The 22506-nt window shown below is 43.1% G+C and overlaps 1 protein-coding gene across 2 annotated transcripts in view; it reads left to right on the forward strand.

Annotated features, from left to right (window-relative positions):
* ice1 (KIAA0947-like (H. sapiens)) overlaps positions 1-22506 on the forward strand; it is a 121935-nt gene that overhangs the window by 21566 nt on the left and 77863 nt on the right. Inside the window, exons 2-8 of one of the 2 annotated variants that reach the window (XM_070880769.1) lie at positions 11305-11363; positions 12819-12853; positions 18109-18127; positions 20891-21002; positions 21368-21444; positions 21535-21572; positions 22165-22247. In XM_070880769.1, coding sequence (XP_070736870.1) covers positions 11305-11363; positions 12819-12853; positions 18109-18127; positions 20891-21002; positions 21368-21444; positions 21535-21572; positions 22165-22247 — 423 coding nt within the window. Of the gene's footprint in view, positions 1-11304; positions 11364-12818; positions 12880-18108; positions 18128-20890; positions 21003-21367; positions 21445-21534; positions 21573-22164; positions 22248-22506 lie in introns of those variants that run through there. The other variant, XM_070880770.1, reaches the window with a different exon arrangement.

The following is a 22506-nucleotide window of genomic DNA, read 5'->3' on the forward strand; positions in this document are numbered from 1 at the left end:
CCCGTCCCTCCGAGCTTTTCCTGTTGAATGATCAATGGTGATTCACCGACTGAATCCAGTACTATCATTCATCTTCTAATATCATCTCACATTTACTTGCACCTATAAGTTCCTTACACCCTTATCTTAGGATCATAACCACTTTTAATGTCTTAATCAGTAGATATTTGTCACAACTATTCTCTAATCTCAAATTTATTATACCTGCATCCATCCCACAGCAGCCTCCACTCATGAATCTCAGTTCAGCAATGGCCTGTCGGAATTTTTGGCCTCCTGTCTTAAATTATGTAGTACTGTTACTCAAAGAATTCTGTTTTCCTTTTGATTAGAGACGGGAAGTTCCATTACACATGTATAGCTGGTACATAGCTCAATGTTGTATGTTCAGCTTATCTAAAGACATCGCTTGGATTTTCTTTGATCTGCTTTGGTTCCTCTAATTTTTTTCTCCCTATGGCTACCACTTTTCTAATCTTGAGTAGACCCAGGCCATTCTTCAACAGTGGCTATCAGACTCTCCAATTGCAGTTCAATATCGACATCCTAATAGATTCTTGCTCCAGCAGTAATTTTATTTGTGGCTGCTGCTTTGGTCAATTTTGGTCGAGCCCGTTTTTCTGTGCACTTATCGGAGTTGCGCCGCTTATTTATGTTCCGAAGTGCGGCAAAAAAAAATGTTGCCACTTTGGCCGCTGTCTGGCCTCTTCACTGCAGTCGCGCAGCGAGGCCAGTCGAGTCGGGGGTGGAGCCAGCTGGAAAATGTGCCGGGACGTCTGCACATGCATCAACATCATCATCATAGGCAGTCCCTCGGAATCGAGGAAGACTTGCTTCCACTCTTAGCATGAGTTCTTAGGTGGCTGAACAGTCCAATACGAGAACCACAGTCCCTGTCACAGGTGGGACAGATAGTCGTTGAGGGAAAGGGTGGGCAGGGAGCCTGGTTTGCCACATGCTCCTTCTGCTGCCTGTGCTTGATTTCTGCATGCTCTCGGCGATGATACTCGGAGCTCAGCGCCCTCCTGAATGCACATCCACCACTTAGGGTGGTATATGGCCAGGGACTCCCAGGTATCGGTGGAGATGTCGCACTTTATCAGGGAGGCTTTGAGGGTGTCCTTGTAAAGTTTCCTCTGCCCGCCTTTGACTCGTTTGCAGTGGACGAGTTCCGAGTAGAGCGCTTGATTTGGGAGTCTCGTGTCTGGCATGCGAACTATGTGGCCTGCCCCAGCGGAGCTGATCAAGTGTGGTCAGTGCTTCAATGCTGGGGATGTTGGCCTGGACAAGGACGCTAATGTTTGTGCGTCTGTCCTCCGCGGGGATTTGCAGGATCTTGCGGAGACATCGCTGGTGGTATTTCTCCAGCGACTTGAGGTGCTAATGTACATGGTCCATGTCTCTCAGCCATACAGGTGGGCAGGTATTACTTTGGCCCTGTAGACCATGAGCTTGATGACAGTTTTGAGGGACTGGTCTTCAAGCACTCTTTTCCATAGGCGGCCGAAGGCTGTACTGGTGCACTGGAGGTGGTGTTGGATCTCGTCGTCAATTCTTGCTCTTGTTGATAGGAGACTCCCAAAATAGGGGACATGGTCCACGTTGTCCAGGGCCACGCTGTGGATCTTGATGTCTGAGGGGGCAGTGCTGTGCGGCGAGGACAGGCTGGTGGAGGACCTTTGTCTTACTAATGTTTAGCCTAAGGCTCATGCTTTCATACGCCTCGGTAAATACGTCGACTATGTCCTGAAGTTCAGCCTTTGTATGTGCACAGACGCAGGCTTTGTCCGAGTACTGTAGCTTGACGACAGAGGTTGGAGTGGTCTTGGACCTGACCTGGAGACAGCGAAGGTTGAACAGCTTCCCACTGGTTCTGTAGTTTATTTCCACTCCAGCGGGGAGCTTATCAACTGTGAGGTGGAGCATGGCGGCGAGGAAGATTGAGAAGAGGGTTGGGGCGATGACGCAGCCTTGCTTGACCCCGGTCCGGATGTGAATTGGGTCTGTGATGGATCCTTTGGTAAAGATCACGGCTTGCATGTCGTCGTGGAGCAGGCGGAGGTTGGTGACGTACTTTTGGGGGCATCCGAAACAGAGGAGGACCCTCCATAGACCCTCGCGGTTGACAGTGTCAAAGGCCTTTGTAAGGTCGAAGAAGGCCATGTATAAGGGCTGGCGCTGTTCCCTGCATTTTTCCTGCAGCTGTCACGCTGCAAAAATCATGTCCGTTGTGCTCCGCAGTGGAGTCCACTGGTGATGTCCGCGCATGAGCAGTAGCGCTACCAGTCTGCAACAACAATAGGTCTCTATCAGGTTCAGAGCGTGGCGATGTTCTTCCTCCATGTGTTGCTGGGCTCCTTTAGGTAAAGTTCTCTGCATTTATTCTGCCGCCTTTGTTGGGCTAGGGGCGAGCAGGAGAACTAATAGTGCTCCTGCCTGCCGATGATTTCTATCAGTTCTCTTGCCCACCCCTAGCCCTGGCTGAGTGGCCTCCAGTCTGTACTCAAAGAAAACTCAAAGGAAACCCTTTGTGTATGGTTCCTCACCGAGAGTGTGGGACTGCTGAGCTTACCCTATAGATTTATGACAGAGTATCTTGGTGAATTTGTTTGTGCATTAAGATAAAGGCTGAGGAATGGAATATCTTTTTCCTTTATGGAACTGGTTGCACTTTCTACCATCAGGTTGAGCAAATGTTTTTTATGCAGTGTTGAGTTTCTATCATTCGAGGCTGACTAAATGAGATTGCAAAATTTATGTTAATTAGAGGCAAAGTACAGGGGCTAGGGGCGGGCAGGAGAACTGATAGAAATCACTGGCAGGCAGATACTATCAGTTCTCCGCCAGTTCCCCTAGCCCAGGCCGATTGGCTTCCTGGTGCGTTGTCCCGCCCCTAGCCCTGGCCGAGTGGCCTCCTGCACCCCCCGCTGCCTTCTCTGGCTGAGTTTGAAGATAAAGGTAGGACTTCAATTTTTTATTTCTTATAGAATTGTTAGTACTTTTTGTTTACAAACATTGCTATGGGTAAGGCTTGGTTGGTTTAGGTGCAGGTCCTCTCCGCTTCCCTCCCCTAGCCCAGGCTGAATGGCCTCCGATGTATCTACTTGCGCCGATTTCTTTAACTCTCGGCAAGGGTTTTCTCAAGTGGCCACATACGCTGGCCTAAGTAGAAATGGAGTAACTATTAGCTGGCCAAAGTTGCCTAAATGGGCAGAACTGGCGTAGGTAGCTGGTAATGCCCCCTTTTGAGAAAAAAAACTAACCTTAAAAAAAAATGTAACTAAGTGAGTTACGCAGGTGCAAATTGATTGGGGAAACTGGGGATTTTTAACTTATGCCAGAAAAAGCAGCCCACTCCAAAAAAAACGGAGCAACTCCTGGCCAAAATTGAGCTCTTTGTTCCTAGACTCTTTGCAATTGCTGACATGCATCCAGCATTAGAGTGTTTGCCAGAGGTTCTTGTATGGCTTAAGTAGCAGCAGTTCTGCCAAAAGTCTGTAGGATCTTGTTTACAATTGTATTGTCAGTATTAAAATGTGCAATTGTTTCCATTTTCTCAATTGTGGGGAGTGGCCCAAAGAGCCAACCCCAAGTGACGAGCTGGAGATTTACAAATGGCTGCCAGTATGGACCATTAGTAGCATCAAACTCTGGAGGGGAGTGGAATTGAGTGTGTACAGCTTATTACTGACAAACTTTCCTAATCAGTATCAATTAAATTCTCATTGACATCAGGATGTATTTATTGCCTTGTAATGTACAGCTAGCATTGAATGTTTTTACATGCTACAGTGCACCAAGTGGATGGGCTGAGCAGACAGAATCTGCATGTTCCTGCCAACCTGCAGCCTCAGCTTGTGTATTGGGTACAGCCTTCCATCTTTCATTTCAAGTAACCAAGAGTATTAGAATTTTTCAAAATTCATAAAATATAGTAAGTATTCTAAAACCTGAACCCCCCCCCAAGGAATGAAGATGCATGACATTAATTTAACCCTTAAAGCGCCAAAAACCCCAGGGCAATTCTGTAATACTGAGGCAGGTCAAGTATTATGGCGGCATTGATACTCTGATATGAGGAGTTTTATACTGTAATTTTAGCATAAAACACTTTAGAACTTTCCTAACATTTATTTTTTTTTAAATGGTTTCTGCTCTTGTCCTTTTCTTTTCTATCTTTCATCGTCTTCAATAAAAACATAATAGGAGCAGGAGTAGGCCATTTGGCCCCTTGAGCCTGTTCCGCTATTTAATAAGATCATGGCTGATCTGAACTTGGGCTCAGCTGCTCTTCCCAGTCTGCTCCCCATAACCTTTCACTCTGTTATCGTTCAAAGATCTGAGTATCTCACCTTAAGTATATTCAATGAAAATGTTTCAACTTTCATTGTTTTAATAAATTTTAGAATATATTTTATATTATCTATCATGTAACATTTATTTTGAATTAAGTCTATGTTCTTGTGTGATGTCATAGACCCAGTATTCCCCCCCTCCCCTCTAGTGAGTCTCACACTGCTTCTCTCTAGAATCATGTTGGGCTCTGATTCCAAATTTACACTACAGCTTTGGAGTTAGTGCTTTGTCCCAACACTAAAGTTGTAATGTCAATGCACATTCAGATCCACTATGATAATATTGAATATTGTAAAGTTCGTTAGATATTCTAGAGTTTTACTTGATTAACTTTGAGAGCAGAGGGAAATTTTACAGAACGTCAAATATTTCCCATAATTTGGGTATTATGTTCGATGGGGCATTGAACTGAAAACATTTTGAAAGCGTAATGTTGAGCCAACATTTTGGCAGAGTGTGTTCTAGGGATACAGTTCTACAGGGGCTGAGCACCTTGAAGTGGGCATTTTTTAACTTCTGAACCTAGGCAGTAAGTGTCGGCATGCAGCTTAACTGTAAAGTGGTGCAAACTCTAATGCTGTCTTTACCCAACAGTCACATATGTACACTTTCCAGCGGAGTTCGCTGGATAGCAGTCATGAATAGGAGCCCTGGCTGATTTCAGGGAGGAAAAACAGAAGTTTGGTATTGAGCTTGGTGCTTCCCAGTTGTGTCATTTAAAATTCTATGGGCTAGAATTTCCATTATTTTTGCATGCATATACCGCCCACTTAATGTCCATTTTAACACTGAAATGAGGTGCAACGCCCATATATCGCCCATTTAGGCACAAAATGGAAAGTAACGCCCATTTCTCGGTCACTTATCGGCAAGCGTTACCTTCGGCATGTGTACGTTAACGCTGATTTTTAAAAAAATACCGCCCGCCCACTTTATTTGGGGCAGAAAGATCAGAATGGGCGACACCAACGCCCATAATATCGCCGAGCGTTACATTCGGCACATAATAAACGCCAAGATTTAATAATACCGCCTGGCCACTTTTTTTTTGTCGTAAAGATCACATTTGCCGAAACTAACGCCCAGAAAATCGCCCATCCTTACTTTTGGCACCTCGCACACATCTCACCGACAATATCGCTTACCGAGAAAACCGCTGTGAAAAAGTTGAACTGACCGGAACTACGATCAGCGGTATGGACGCCATTTTCTCCGGTCACATCATTTAAAAGACTGCTCTGCTTCAACTTTGGGGGAGTTTTGATGTACTCTCGAGCTGTTTTGAGGTCATTTGAACATCTGAATAAACATCTTATCATAGTGTGGACGATTGGAAACATAGAAAATAGGTGCAGGAGTAGGCCATTCGGCCCTTCGAGCCTGCACCGCCATTCAATAAGATCATGGCTGATCATTCCCTTAGTACCCCTTTCCAGCTTTCTCTCCATACCCCTTGATGCCTTTAGACGCAAGGGCCATAGCTAACTCCCTCTTGAATATATCCAATGAACTGGCATCAACAACTCTCTGCAGCAGGGAATTCCATAGGTTACCAACTCTGAGTGAAGAAGTTTCTCCTCATCTCAGTCCTAAATGGCCTACCCCTTATCCTCAGACAATGTCCCCTGGTTCTGGACTTCCCCAACGTCAGGAACATTCTTCCTGCATCTAACCTGTCCAGTCCCATCAGAATCTTATATTCTATGAGTTCCCCTCTCCTCCTTCTAAACTCCAGTGAATAAAGGCCCAGTTGATCCAGTCTCTCCTCATATGACAGTCCAGCTATCCCTGGAATCAGTCTGGTGAACCTTCGCTGCACTCCCTCAATAGCAAGAACGTCCTTCCTCAGATTAGGAGACCAAAACTGAACACAATATTCCAGGTGAAGCCTCACTAAGGCCCTGTACAACTGCAGTAAGATCTCCCTGCTCCTATACTCAAATCCCCTAGCTATGAAGGCCAACATACCCATTTGCCGCCTTCACCGCCTGCTGTACCTGCATGCCCACTTTCAGTGACTGGTAAATCATGACCCCCGGGTCTCGTTGCACCTCCCCTTTTCCTAATCTGCCGCCATTCAGATAATATTCTGCCTTCGTGTTTTTGCCCCCAAAATGGATAACCTCACATTTATCCACATTAAACTGCATTTGCCATGCATTTGCCCACTCACCTAATCTGTCCAAGTCACCCTGCAGCCTCTCAGCGTCCTCCTCACAGCTCACATCGCCACCCAGTTTAGTGTCAACCGCAAACTTGGAGATATTACACTCAATTTCTTCATCTAAATTGTTAATGTATATTGTAAATAGCTGGGGTTCCAGCACTGAGCCCTGCAGCACTCCACTAGTCACTGCCTGCCATTCTGAAAAGGACCCGTTTATCCCGACTCTCTGCTTCCTTTCTGCCAACCAGTTCTCTATCCACGTCAGTACATTACCCCCAATACCATGCGCTTTGATTTTGCACACAAATCTCTTGTGCGGGACCTTGTCAAAAGCCTTTTGAAAGTACAAATACACCACATCCACTGGTTCTCCCTTGTCCACTCTGCTAATTACATCCTCAAAAAATTCCAGAAGATTCGTCAAGCATGATTTCCCTTACATAAATCCATGCTGACTTGATCCGATCCTGTCACTGCTTTTCAAATGCGCTGCTATTTCATCCTTAATGATTGATTCCAACATTTTCCCCACCACTGATGTCAGGCTAACCGGTCTATAATTACCCGATTTCTCTCTCCTTTTTTAAAAAGTGGTGTTACATTAGCTACCCTCCAGTTCATAGGAACCGATCCAGAGTCGATAGACTGTTGGAAAATGATCACCAATGCATTCACTATCTCTAGGGCCACTTCCTTAAGTACTCTGGGATGCAGACTATCAGGCCCCGGGGATTTATCGGCCTTCAATCCCATCAATTTCCCTAACACAATTGGAATTTACTTTAGGTATCTTAATGGGGACATACATTGTTTGTGAACAATCGGTATAATACAGATAGCTATTGGAATGAGGCCTGTCATTTCTCAGCCTCTCTTGATGACCACTTACATGCTGCAGACTTGAGATGGCAGAAGGTACATTCGACAGCATCATGTGCCCAATGTAAGACATGCCAGACTGATGAGGAGGACCAGACGTTACATTCCCTGCACTTGCAGGGAGAAGCAGTCTTATCTCAACTTGTGCAACACCACCTGCCTTCGGAGACTGCGCTTCCACAAAGAGGTTATCAGTGAGATATGCCAGCTCATTAGGTGAGATCTACAGCCTGCCAGCACCATCAAGACCGCACTATCCGTTGAGGTCAAGGTGACCGCAGCACTTTCGTTCTATGCATCGGGTTCCTTTCAGGCCTCAGCTGGCGACATTTGCAGTATATCTCAGCATGCCACACATTGGCCCCCAAGTTTCCACACGCGGCAAAACAGGCGCCCCTCCGAGCTGGGCGCCCGTTTTTCGCGCCGAGAATGGCGCCTAAAAAAAACCGCGCTATTCTTGAGCGCTTTGCAGCTCGATGTCTGCCTGGCGCGGCGCCCAGGGGGCGGAGCCTACCACTCGTGCCGATTTTGTAAGTAGGAGGGGGCGGGTACCATTTAAATGAGTTTTTTTCGTGCCGGCAACCCTGCGCGTGCGCGTTGGAGCGTTCGCGCACGCGCAGTGTGAAGGAAACATTGGCACTCGCCCATTTTTGTAGTTCTTTGCAGCTGTTCAATTTTTAACATTTTTTTAATAAAACCACATTGCCCTTCCATGATCAGCACTGAGGCTTCTTGCAGCAGTGAGGAGGCTGCAGGAAGCCTCAGAAGTTGAGGCAGCCGTTTCCCGACGGGCCCGACCCCCCTGCCGTCGGTCGGGCCCGTCGGGAAACAGCTGCCTCAACTTCTGAGGCTTCCTGCAGCCTTATCACTGCCTCCCCCCCCCCCCCCCCCCCCCGCTGCCGTCGGGAATGGCTGCCTCAACTTCTGAGGCTTCCTGCAGCCTTCTCACTGCCTCCTCCCCCCGCCGCTGCCGTCGGGAACGGCTGCCTCTTCCCTGTCGTCGGTCGGTCGGGCCCTCACTGCCTCCTTTCCCCCACCCTGCTGCCGTTGGGAATGGCTGCCTCAACTTGTGAGGCTTCCTGCAGCCTTCTCCCTGCCTGAAGCACTTTCACACAGGTAGGAACATGGTTTATTTAATCTTTTCTTTGCTTATAAATTTTTATTCAGGTTGGAATTATTTGTATAAGTATAACTAAGGATTTATTGTAGAATGTAATGATTTCCCTCCCCCCCCCCCCCCCCCCACCTCGTTCCGGACGCCTAATTTGTAACCTGCGCCTGATTTTTTAATGTGTAGACAAGGTTTTTTCAGGCCTACAAAAATCTTCACTTGCTCCATTCTAAGTGAGTTTGGAGTACGTTTTCACTGTGGAAACTTTCAAATCGGGCGTCAGTGGCTGGACACGTCCCCTTTTGAAAAAAAAATTCTGTTCCAAAGTGAAACTGTTCTATATGACTAGAACTGCAGAAAACTTAAATGTGGAGAATTGCGATTTCTAAGATACTCCGTTCTCCACCAGTTCCTTCTAAAAATCAGGAGCAAATCATGTGGAAACTTGGGGCCATTGTTGCATTAGACAGGTCACTGAAGCCCTGTGCACACTCAGGATGGACTTTATCAGCTTCCCTATGACCAGGGAGGCTCGGACTGAGAGGGCTTTAAGATTCTACCGAATTGCTAACTTCCCCAAGGTGCAGAGAGCAATAGACTGTGCGCACATTGCGATGCGGGCACTGTTTCAGGATGTCGAGGTTTTCAGGAACAGCAAGAGATTCCACTCCCTGAATGTGCAACTCGTTGTCGACCACCAGCAAATTATTATGGCTAAATTTCTGGGCAGCATCCATGATGCTCACATCCTGTGTGAGAGCATTGTATCTGACATGTTTACCAATCAGCCTCAAGGTCAATGCTGGATGCTTGGTGACAAAGGATATGGCCTCGCCACCTGGCTGATGACCCCGCTGCGTGACACCCACACCGAAGCTGAGAAGCAATACGAGATCCACAGATCCATTCGCAATATCGTCGAGAAAACCATTGGAGTGCTTAAGCAGCGCTTTAGATGCCTGGAACACATAGGAGGCGAGCTGCAATGCCACCCTGAGCAGGTAGCTCAATTCGTGGTGGTGTGCTCCATGCTGCACAACTTGGCTATCAGGAGGGGACAAGAATTGCCATCTCAGGAGAGAGAGGAAGAGGAGGTGGAAGCTGACCTCGGGCCAGACAATCAGGCTGACGCTGAAACCATGCCCCCGCTCCTCTCTCTAGACCATAGGAAAGGGCCCGTGGTGGCCACCTAGCTGCAAGACTCTTGCGTCAACAGCTCATAAATGAGTGCTTTGCTTGAAAGAACGTTGGTGGTATTTACAAAGCTGCAACACTGCTGGGTGTGCAGCTCATACATCAATGGTGTGCATCACCTTGGTGACAGTTAAAGTTTAAGTTGATTCAAGTTAAGTGTAATTATACCCTTTCATGTTAAGGAATCACCAGTATGTAACGGTGCAGCTATCTGAGACAATGCGCAACAAGGTTATGTTAAATAACAAGCATTTAATCCGACCATTTGTCTGAAATCCTAAGTATATCTGTAAAAAAAAAAAAAACCACCCCACCCCACCCCACCCCAAAGCAAATTTATCATATTTACATCATTACAATGGTCCCCATTTCCCGCAAAACAGAACACAAATGCAAATCAACAAGGTAGCCCTCTTGCCCCGACCATCCCACCAAAATAGCAGCAGCAACCTAAAAATATGCCCTAGATAACACCTGCAGCCATGCACCTCATTTTCCATCCCCCCCCACCCCCACTTCTCCTCCCCTCCTCTACCCCTTCCCTTCCTGACTCCAAGCCGCCTGGCCGAGGAGCTCCTCAGGCGCTGCTTCATTGGTGGGTATGATGGCAGAACCGCTGCTTGGACGGATACAGGTGGGAATGTGCTCCGAGCCAGAAGCAAGATCTTCCTTCTGGCTCTCGTGTTGTTGGCAATGGGGGTGCGGCTCCTTGGGGTGCAGTACCGCACTCCGGGACCACTGGGAACCCTCTGCCATCAGTGTTCATGGCTAACAGCTCCAGGGCCTCCTCCATCCCTTCCATGTTATATTATTTGTTGGACAAAAACTTGGTGCCAACTACGCTCTTGGTGCTTAGTAGGCTTTTTGCTGCTGGTGAATCTCCCTCATGCCTCCCACAACAACCAAACAAGCACACACCACACCCACACATGCTTTCAGTCCCTCTCCGCTCCCTCTCTCTCTGTCTCCTCTTCTGCACAGTAATGATGACCCCTGACCACCTGAATTACGGGAAACGAGCGTTGCCATGCCGTTGCTAAGGACGGCGTCACTTTGCGGCAGAAGGTCAGAGAGATTTATCACTAACGCCCATTTCAGATCGCTTGCAGTAACGCACATTTTTTTAAATGGAAATTAGAGGGTTTGAAAATGGGCGATAATCCGGCGATCTGAAAACCCATATTTACACCCCACACCGGAAATAACGCCCATTTTTGGGCGATCTGCACAAAAGTGGAAAATCTAGCCCTATATATAGTACTGAGGTGATACCAGCAGTAGGAGCAGTTAATAAAACTAAACTATAACACCTCAGCAGTAGGATTTACAGATTTTGTGTACGTGTATGTTTTTTGAGAAAATGCCAGCGTATTAGCTTTTGTTTAATCCTGAAAAGCAATACACTTGAGTCAATGTGATTGCAGATAGAGTATCAGTTGTGTTGGTCAGAAAATAGGATATTTTTTAGCAAATTAGACTATAGCAAGGTTAAGATTGATTACTTTCATATAACAGATAAAGAAGAACATTTGTAATGTTGAAATGGCATTTTGTATTTTCTGCATTTTAATCTTGTAACGTTGTTTTTTCCTTTCAGAATTTAAATGAATATGTAACTGCATTAATTGCACTCAAGCAAAAAATTATTGATACAGAGTAAGTATATAGCTCATTTTATACTGAGTCAAAATTTTTTGCTGTTACTTTTTTGACGAGAAATATTATCAATTTTTTAAAAAATCCTCTAATTTCAAATTAATTTCTCCACATCGGCGATTTTTGCGATAAACTGCATAAGTTAGACTGTTAGCCCCGATCCTCTGTGACTCTGGTAATCTATCTCTCCTCATCCTTCTCGACCTGTCTGCAGCCTTTGACACAGTTGACCACACCATCCTCCTCCAACGCCTCTCCTCCTTTGTCCAGTTGGGTGGGACTGTACTCGCCTGGTTCTATTCTTATCTATCCAGTTGTAGTCAGAGAATCACCTGCAATGACTTCTCTTCTGGCGCCCGCATCATTGCCTCTCGAGTCCCCCAAGGATCCATCCTCGTTGCTCTCCTATTTCTCATCTACATGTTGCCCCTTGGTGACATCATCCGAAAACACATCAGGTTCCATAGCTGACGACACAAAGCTCTACCTCACCACCACCTCTCTTGACCCCTCCGTAGTCTCTAATTTGTCATATTGCTTGTTTGACATCCAGTACTGGATGAGCAGAAATTTATTTCAACTAAATATTGGGAAGACCGAAGCCATTGACTTCGTTCGCTGCCACAAATTCTGTTCCTTAATCACCAACTCCATCCCTCTCCCTGGCAACCATCTGAGGCTGAACCAGTACGTTCATAACCTTGGTGTTGTATTTGACACCAAGATGAGCTTCCAACCACATATCCATTCCATCACCAAGGCCGCCTACTTCTACCTCTATAACATCGCCTGACTTCACCCCACCTCAGCTCATCTGCTACTGAAACCCTCATCCATGCCTTTGTTATCTCTAGACTTGACTATGCCAGCTCTCCTGGCTGGCCTCCCTCATTCTACCCTACATAAACTTGAGCTCATTCAAACCTCTGCTGCCCGTATCTATCCTAACTAACTTGATCCAGATACCATTCACCCCTGTGCTCGCTGACCTACATTGGCTCCCGGTCCGGTAACACCTTAGTTTAAAAATTCTGATCCTTATTTTCAATTCCCTGCATGGCCTCGCCCCTCCCTATCTCTAGTCTCCTCCAGCCCTACAACCTTTCGCGATCTCTGCGTTCCTCCAATTCTGGCTTCTTGTGTATCCCTGATTTTAATCGCTGCATTGACGGCCGTGTCTTGTGTTACCTGGACACTAAGCTCTGGAATTCCCTGCCTAAGCCTCTCCACCCCTCTATATCTCTCTCCTTTAAGATGCTGCTTAAAATCTGCCTCTTTGTCCAAGCTTTTGGTCATCTGGCTTAATATCTCCTTATGTAGCTCGGTGTCAAGTTATGTTAATGCTCCTGTGAAGCACCTTGGGATGTTTTACTACGTTAAAAGGCGCTGTATAAATATGCAAGTTGTTGTTCTTGTTGAAAGACTAACAGTCAAATGTTTCTTTTCTCTTTTCAGCTGTGTTCTCACAAAATACCAGAAAAAGTGTGATGATATCCTTTATTCATTCAAGATAAATGTAGTGTACTCAAATGTGTTCTTTGATTTCAGAAATTTAAAACCACCTCTGTGTTTCCTTTTGTATATTCCCTCTCTCTTTATAAAGCTGCATGTTTGATGGAATTTATTGTTCACTGGTTGATCTCCTGTGATGTAGTTCAAGGACAAAGGATCGAAGAGAATCAAGTTGGGCAAAGCAGAGGTCCTGGGGTTACAGGGAAGGGATGCCTCTTCCCATCTACTTACTTCATGCCCTATCAAGATAGCCTTCTATTCTTTTCTCCCTCATGTACTTATCTAGCTTCTCCTTAAATGCATCTATGCTATTTGCCTCAACCACTCCATGTGGTAGCAAGTTCTGCATTCTCACCACTCCTTGTGTAAAGAAGTTTCTCCTGAATTCTTTATTGGATTTGTTAGTGGCTATCTTGTATTTATGGCCCTTAGTTTTGGTCTCTCCAAGTGTAAAAATCTTTTCTATGTCTACCCTATCAAACCCCTTCTTAAAGATAAGGTCACCTCTCAAAGCGCTTTGAGATGTCCTGTGGTTGTGAAAGGTGCTATATAAATGCAAGTCTTTCTTTCAAGGTTCTATGTCAGTTTAACATAACTTCCCTGCTTTTCAGTTCTATTCTCTAGAAATGAATTCCAGTGCTTTGTTTGCACAGTTTATGGCTGTGTTGATACTTTTAATGATTTGTGTATCTAGATCCCTTTACACCTCTACCCCATTTAGACTCTTATGTGGCCTGCTTATTCCTTAAACCAAAATGTGCCACGTCATGCTATTGAAATTAATTTGCCAATTACGCACCCATTCTGTAAGTTTACCATCTTTTTGTATTTTGTTGCAGTCGTCCTCAGTATTGACTATACTCGCCAATTTGGATTCATCTGTAAATTCTGCTGTTGTTCAACATTTATATAAATTGCAAGTACAACAGTGGTTCCAGCACCAATCCCGATCCCTGTGGAACACCACTTGTCACCTTCTACTAGTCTGATAGAATAACTACCTTTAACCCCTAATCTTTGTTTTCTGGTTAAGAGGTGACCTAATCGAGGTTTTCAAGATGATGAGAGGTGTTGATAGAGAAAAATTATTCCCTCTGACAAGTGGGTCAATAAAGAGGCCATAGATTCAAAAGATCTAGAGGGGAGAAGAGAAATGTTTTCACTGAGTTGTCGGAACCTAGACGCTCTGGCTGAAAAGATGGTGGAAGCTGATTCCATAAATAATTTTAAAATGGTACATGAGGATGAGGAACTTGCAAGGTTACAGACAAAAAGTGGGGATGTGGGACTAGGTCTAATCACCACCCTATGACATTCAACAGCATTACCATCGCCTAGGCATCACCATTGACCGGAAACTTAACTTCTGTATGAGAAAGATGTATATCATAGGAGTTGTAACTCCTGTATAAATGCTATACCCACAGATTGCAGCACAACACATATTGTCACATGACAACAACTTAGATGAAGATTGGGAAGTTGTAGCTTCAGTGGAGAAATTGTTTGTGTTTGAGAGAGGGAGGTGCTACAGAGCATCCTGTAGCAATTGGGGACACAATTTGTGAATAACTGAGGCATAGGTAATCGGGGGGAGATCAAAAATATTTCCCTTTTTCTATTGTCTTATAGTTTAAGTTATTACGTAAGAATTCTAAACCACTGCCATTTGTGAGGAGAAGACAGATGCTTGCTTCGTGACCAAACGAGGATACTTCTGAGACAGCTTTGCTGCTGAACTTAGATTTTGTGGCTGGAGTTGGTTGCAGGCATGCCTAGGCCATGGAGACCAGGCTCTGGTCACCATAAACCTGATGTGAGAGAACCTCCCTGCTAAACCAACTATTGTTTAAATAAGAGATTATGAATATAAGCTCCATGATCTATTCTGTGGCACTGGACTATATAGTTATTTATCTTTTTTCCGCTACTGTGATGGATACGGGTTTGGGAATTTGAGAAATCTAAGTTATTTGTACAGTGTGTTTTACTGTAACATTATCATTCACTATAGTAGTATAACACATATAAATGATTTTTGAAGAAGCTGACGATGTTTTGAAAATATGGAGGCCTGGAGTTTCCGCTTGATTGTGCTGGTTTTTTCGGTGCAATTTGGCCAGAATCAGCGTAGCCGGCACAAAAGATTGCGGAATTTGCATTCAGCATCACTTGAGATTTCGCTAGTTTTAAAACATTACTTTGGAAGCCGGCCCGCCCACACAATTGGCCCTGCCCCCAGGGTGAATTAATTACCATGGAGAGTTTCTGCTAATTACGCTCGTTTGCAGGCCTTGGAGACGCGAAAATTTAAGCCGGTTCCTTTGGGCGCAAGGACACTAAAAAGTATGTTTTAAATGTGATTTTCATTTTAATTTATGAAGAAACTGACTAATGTACCCCAATATAACTGGAAGATAGTTTTATATAATTTTTTAGAAGTGAATTTCAGTCATTTAAAATTGGGTTACTCTGGTGGTGGATTTACACTGTGATTTTAAAAATGCTTACTTTTGTGATGAACTTATTTTCAGTTTTAATCAAACTGCCCCAAGTTGCCACTCTTTAAATATATGAAGGAATTTTTTTTAAAGAATTAAAAAAAAATGTTTTAAAGTGCTGTCCGATTGCACTGGTTCATGGAAGATTTTGCGTTCGATAATATGCAAATATGTTTGACCGGAATCTCGGTGGGGGAGAATCACTTTTCAAAATGGGCGCAATTTGTGCCAGAATTGGCAATTGTGCCCAAAGTGGAAAGTCTCCCCCGGAGTATATATTTTATATTTTGACTTGGTTTGTCTTCAGATTTCACTGTGAAGTACATAGACAACACATTATTCATAGAAACTTACAGCACAAAGGAAGCCGTTCAGCCTGTCATGCCTGTGCTGGCTATTTGAAATAGCAGTCGTGCTTAGTCCCATGTCCCCGCTTTTTGTCCATAACCCTTATTCTCAAGTACCTATCCAACTCTGTTTTAAAATTATGGAATCAGCTTCTGCCACCGACACCTCTGAGTGAAAAAGATTTCTCCTCATCTCCCCTCTATATCTTTTTACCGATGATTTTGAATCTGTGACCTTTAGTTATTGACACACTTGCCAGAGGGAGTATCTTTTCCCTATTTATTCTATCAAAATCTCTCATCATCTTGAAAACCTCCATTAGGTCACCTCTTAACCTCTCTATTCCAAGGAGAACAGTCTTAATTTTTACAACCTCACCCTGTAACTGAAGTCCCTCATCGCTGGTAACATCCTGGTAAACCGCCTTTGTACCCTTTCTAATACCTTTAACTCTGTCCTGAAATATGGGCCCCAGAATTGTCCACAATCCAACTGAGGCCTAACTAGTGATTTCTGAAGTTCTAGCATGATGTCTTTGCTTTTAAATTCTGTTCCTCTATTTATAAAACCCATATGCTTTTTTTGATCACCTTATCAACTTGCCCTGCCACCTTTTAAGGATTTGTGTATATGGACCCCAAGATCTCTGCTCGTCTACACTTTTCAAAAACGTGTCATTTATAGTAGTTCTTTCCATATTAGTCCTCCCAAAGTGCATCACTTCACACTTCTCCATGTTGAACTCTATTTGCCTGCTTCTACCCATTTCACCATCCTGTCTGTCATCCTGAAGCATATAAGCTATCCTCATCATGATCATCTACTTTGCTAAGTTTCGTATCATCTGCAAACTTTATAATGCTGCTCCCTACACACGAGTCCAAGTAGTTTATACAAATTTCAAAGAGTAATGGATCCAAAACTGACACTTGGGGAACACCACTGGAAATAACCTCCCAATATGAAAAACAACCATCCACCGCCACCCTTTGCTTCTTGCCACTGAGCCTATTTTATATCTATACTACCACTTTCCCCTTAATGCCATGGGCTTTCATCTTCTTAATATGCCCCTTGTGTGGCACTTTGTTGAATGTCTTCTGAAAGTCCATATATACAACATCAACCTTCTCTGTTACCTCGTCACAGAATTCAATCAAGTTTGTCAGACACGACTTAACATTAACAAATCCATGCTGGCTCTCCTTGATGAACCCATGTCTTTCCAAATGAAAGTTTATTTTTTCCCTGATGATTTTCAGTAACATCTCCACCACCACTGTTAGGCTGACTGGCCTGTAGCTTCCTGATTTATCCCTCTCCCCTTTCTTGAATAGTGGTATAACCTTAGCAACCCTCCAGTTCTCTGGCACTACTTCTATAGCCAATGAGGATTGAAAGATTGTGACCAGTGCCTCTCCTATTTCTATCTTTTTGTTTCTTTCAGTAACCTAGGATGCATTCCATTTGGGCCAGGTGACTTACCAACTTTCAGTAAAACTAATCTTTTTAGTACGTCTTCTCTATCTATCTATTACTGTCCTGTCCATAACTTCTCCATTTCTTTTAATGTAACCTTCACATCATCCTCTTCCTTTATGAAGAAAGATGCAAAGTACTCATTTAATACTTTTGCCATGACCGCTGCCTCTACATGAAGATTTCCCTTTGGGTCCTTAATATGTCCTACTTTTTCCCCTAGCAAATCCCCATTACACTTTATATGTTCATAAAAAGTTTCAGGGTTCAGTTTAAGGTTCATTTCTTGTAACCTCTCTTTGTCCCGTATTTACTTTTACAATTCCCGCCTGTACTTTCCATAATCTTCCTGGATATTAACTGAATCTTGCTCCTGGCATTTGTCATAAGCCTCTTTTTTCTGTTTTATTTTGGGGCGTAATGGGGATTTGCTAGGGGGGAAAGTAGGGCATATTAAGGACCCAAAGGGAAATCTTGTTCTGTTCCTTTTTTTTGACATCCAGGACATATTTGCTTTGGATGCTCTACCTTTTCCCTTTAAAGGACTATGCCGAGTTTATACCGGAACTATTTCTTCCCTGAATGTCCTCCATTGCTCTGTTACTGCTTTACCCTGCAATCGCCTTTTCTAATCTATCTATAATTGGTCCCTTCTCAAATCACTTCCCAGTTTAGCATTTTTACCTTATTCATACACTGTTGAAAATAATGTTAAGTATAGTACAGAATAAATCTACTGTATTAATCTTATGATAGGCAAAACAATTAAAGGGACGGAGATGTGGATGCAATAGAAATGTTGTATAACATTAATGTTCACTGATTTTAGTTTTCACATTCTCCTTTGCAACTGAGCTAAATATTATGTAGAGTATATACCTGCGTCTTCCTTAACAAATTATTACAACTTCAAAAAACTGAAAGGTAAGGCATATTTTTGTTGTTTTTCCATTGTTTTTGAGTATGAATGTAGTGCGGTGTTTGAGTTAAGAGGGATTAACTTTCAGTGCTGAAGTTATTTTCAATTGCCATGAATATTTGTGAGGGTTTCTGTTCATTCGTCTGATACAAACACACTCTGCTCAATTTCATAAGCAACCTAAATTTTTTCTCTTAACAATTATGTGACAATTAACACATTTTGAGCACCTGTTATTACTGTGTAAATTTCTTAGAGTAATGAAGTGATAGGGAACCGCAGGAAGTTGATACCACTTGCCTGTATTCATGTCACAATTTTTTATTTCAGAAAGCAAAGATGATCAAACGAGCACCATGTGTTCTGACCTGAGGGTTGAGAAATTCATATCTAATGATCTCAGTAGTTAGACAAAGTAATTATTTTTGCCAGTTTTTATGTCCCTCTTCCACTTCAGAAAGTGTTGACTGCTCTTGGGATTTTCAGTGCCCTTCAATATCTCACCCAAGTGGTTGTAACTACTGAGTTAACCTACACCGAATGTTGGCAGGCTCTTTGACAATGGACAGCATCAGTTCTGAGTTTGACTGATCCTAACCTGGGGTAATGTACTTGCACTTTCCTATAGGGGTCACTGAATACACATCAGGAGTGGGGATCTTGTCCAATTTTCCCTTCCCTTCCTAACGGGCGCTGAGTTCAATTGCAGCCATCCTAAGTTTGATCAGTGAACTCTCACAGAAAGAAAATCAGACATAAGAATATAAGGATTAGGAGCAGGAGTATGCCATTCGGCCCCTCGAGTCTGCTCTGACATTCAATAAGATCATGGCTAATCTTCTACCTCAACTCTACTTTCCTGCACTATCCCTATATCCTTTGATTTCCTTAATATTCAAAAATCTATTGATCTCTGTTTTGAATATGCTGAACGACTGAGCATCCACAGCCCTCTGGGGTAGAGAATTCCAAAGATTCACCACCCTCTGAGTAAAGAAATTTCTCCCCATCTCAGTCCTAAATGGCCAACCCCTTATTCTGAGAATGTGACCCTTGGTTCTAGATGCCCCAGCCAGGGGAAACATCCTCCCTGCATTTACTCTGTCAAGCCCTGTAAGAATTTTGTATGTTTCAATGAGATCATCTCTCATTCTTCTAAACTCTAGAGAATATAGGCCTAGTCTACTCAATCTCTCCCATTAGGACAATCTCCCCATCCCAGAAATCAGTCTGGTGAACCTTCGTTGCACTCCCTCTATGGCAAGTGTATCCTTCCTTGGGTAAGGAGACCATACTCCAGGTGTGATCTCACCAGGGCCATCTATAATTGCAGTAAGACATCTTTACTCTTTTATATTCTCATCATCTTGTAATAAAGGCCAACATACCATTTGCTTTCTTAATTGCTGTACCTGCATGTTAACTTTCAGTGATTCATGCATAAGAATACCCAGGTTCCGCTGAACACCACCATTTCCCAATATTTCACCGTTTAGAAAATACTTTTTCTATTTTTCCTACGAAGTGGATAACTTCACATTTCTCCACATTATCTCCTATTTGCCATGTTCTTGCCCACTTAGCCTATCTATATCCCCATGAAGTTTCTTTGCATCCTCCTCACAACAGACGTGGGACATTCTTGTCTGTGTGCCACATTTGCAGGTTGCCTTTACAAGTTGAGGTTCTGCTGACTAATGAGATATTTTTAGACTCCTTCTCCTCCCTTTGAATTTTATGTTCATTAAAGTAAATCATATAACTGAGGAATGGAACACATTTCCATTTCAGGCACCCAGTGTCCCCATCAAGCACTTCCAGGTAAGCTGTAGCATAGCCTGCTGCAAAGCAAAGCACCGTTAACTCTACCCCAACTTGGGAAGAGCACCCCCTACTGCACCAGTGTACACTCTTCCATTTCTTTCATGAAGGCCTGCATGTGGACTTTCTCAGTGAGATTGACAATTAGGTGCTGGATTAAGACTGACAAAACTCATTTCATGTATGGCATTTGGCTAGCAGATACTGAAGGCCCAAGTCCCAGATATGAAAAGATATTCCTGCTGCCCATTCTCATTTTAAAATCAATTTTGAATGTTGTGGGTTGTCACTGTCAGTTATTGAAATATCACCACAGTATTACACAAGTAATCCCCAACAGAAAACTATGTAAACATGCATTTAAATGTTCTTAAACATGGATATTCTCTCTCTCTCTCTCTCTCTCTCTCTCTCTCTCTCTCTCTCTCTCTTTTCTCTTTTCTCTTTTCTCTTTTCTCTTTTTCTTTTTCTCTTTTTCTCTTTCTCTTTCTCTTTTCCCGCCTCCCGCCCCCCAAGAAGTTCACATCTGTCTGGGGTTTAGATCTACAGGTGCTAGTTGCCCTACAGTACATTCCCCAAGTGACTATTTTTTATGTGTGAGCCGTCACTGAGAGTCTCGGCAGGCTATTTGATTGTGGGGAACAGCACAGCCTGGAGCACCAAGTTGGCGATCGAACATGTTCCTGCCTCATTCGATCACTGCATTAACCCATTCAGCCATAGAGTGATTGCTTTTTAAAAAAAAACATTTAAAGGTGAACCGTGGAAATTTTTGTAGAAATGTCAGCATATCCCATTCAACATATTCTTTCTTTTCAATTCTGAGGTGACTATAAAACAAAAAGTTAAGTCCCAGTCCTGGTCATTTTTCAAATATATTTTTTGCAGTTCGCAGTCTGGTTTCATCCATTTTTAAATGTTCCTTTTTTAATGTTACTTCTCTACAGGGATTGTAAAACACTTCGAGGTCAATTGGATGAGTTGTTGCAGAAATTTGCACCTCTGGAAAAATGCAAGGATGAAATGGATGCCATGAGGGTGGAACTGGAGGAAAAGAGGGTAATATGGTATTTGATGAAAAGTGCTGGTGAACATAAAGTTGCAAGGCCTGCGGGCACAATTTTCTCTTGTACATGTTACTAAATCTCTTTGATTACGTCTGAGATACTTGAGAGATTGCGCTAAACCTTTGCCCTAAGCAAGTTAATGCGATTATTTTTATGACAACAGGTTAAATATAGGCTGAAAACTCACATTAAAATAAAAGCGCATCTCATTGATAGGACATAAAATTGAAAAGTATTTACAACAGATACTTCCCCGTCTTCCCGCACCCTCCACCCCCCCCCCCAAAAAAAATCCCCCGTTTAAACAAAAAAGTAATTCTAGGTATCTTAATGCGTCTTTGTTGATTTTTCTGGTAGAGCTCCATCAAGATGTACCAGCAGACCCATTTAGAATTCAGTGAATTGCAGCAAGAACAGACAAGAAATGATGCTGTGTAAGTGCAGAGTTTTATGTTTGGTGGTGGTTTCATTTTAGCTTGCATGATGTTTTAGATTTGATTTTTTTTCTTAACCTTGTGTTTTAGGAAGAAGAAATTGGAAACAAGGATAAAAAGAATGGAAGGTAACTAGTCATACAAGCAATATTCTATTTTCATAAATTTATTTTCTTTGATTTTGGCACTTTGCATCTACAGTAATCTGATAGCTATAGGCTGCAAAAATGTTAGTGGGCTGCTACATTTCAAACCTTACAGACAATTAGTTATTGGTCCCTGTATTTTGCCATGTGGCACTCATTCTGTTGGCAAATGTTCACTCCAAACTTCTTGTAGAAACTTATTATATATACTGTTTTGATAATTGGAGCCCACTTGCAGTCATAGTATTAAAACAGATCCTGCAGCACCACCACCCCCTCCCCAGATAGCAAATGAAGAAAATTGTTGGCTCTAGAAATACAAGTAGCAAAAGCAGAAAACATTTCTTTTATGAAGCATCTGGGGTTTCAAGACCCAATGAACTTGCCAAGTGGACAAATTCCATCTTGATGATGAAAAAGCATAAAAAATTTTTATTCAATAAAATAACTTGACTTTGTATCAGCAAAAGGAATCCTGTAACTCTGTGCAAGTGTGAATAATTTTTGGAATGTCTAATTTGACTGTCCTGTGATCTCATATAACACAGTTTTCTTCCTTTTCTTTCCAATGAAGAAACAACAGCAAAACAAAATGCAGAAATAAAGCTTTTGAAAAAAGAGAAGAAGGCATTGGAAAGAAATGTAAAGAAAACTCAGGTACAGTTGAAGTATTTTTAGATTTAAAAAAAATGTTGAGCCAATTTTAAGAAATTACACTCTCCATAGAGAGCTTTACCCATTAGCTTTAATAGACAAAATATTAGTAGTGGGGGGAGGTGTATGTACTCATTCATACTATGTATTGCTGGTGACTGAAACTCCCTGTCATGAGTACAATTTAAAAAAAAACCTGGTCTTTGTGTGTAGAATCCCACATGGAACTTAAAAAAGAGCTGTTGGGATGTAATGGGGTTAA

Source organism: Pristiophorus japonicus, chromosome 5 (genome assembly GCF_044704955.1).
Source record: "Pristiophorus japonicus isolate sPriJap1 chromosome 5, sPriJap1.hap1, whole genome shotgun sequence".
Taxonomy (NCBI): domain Eukaryota; kingdom Metazoa; phylum Chordata; class Chondrichthyes; family Pristiophoridae; genus Pristiophorus; species Pristiophorus japonicus.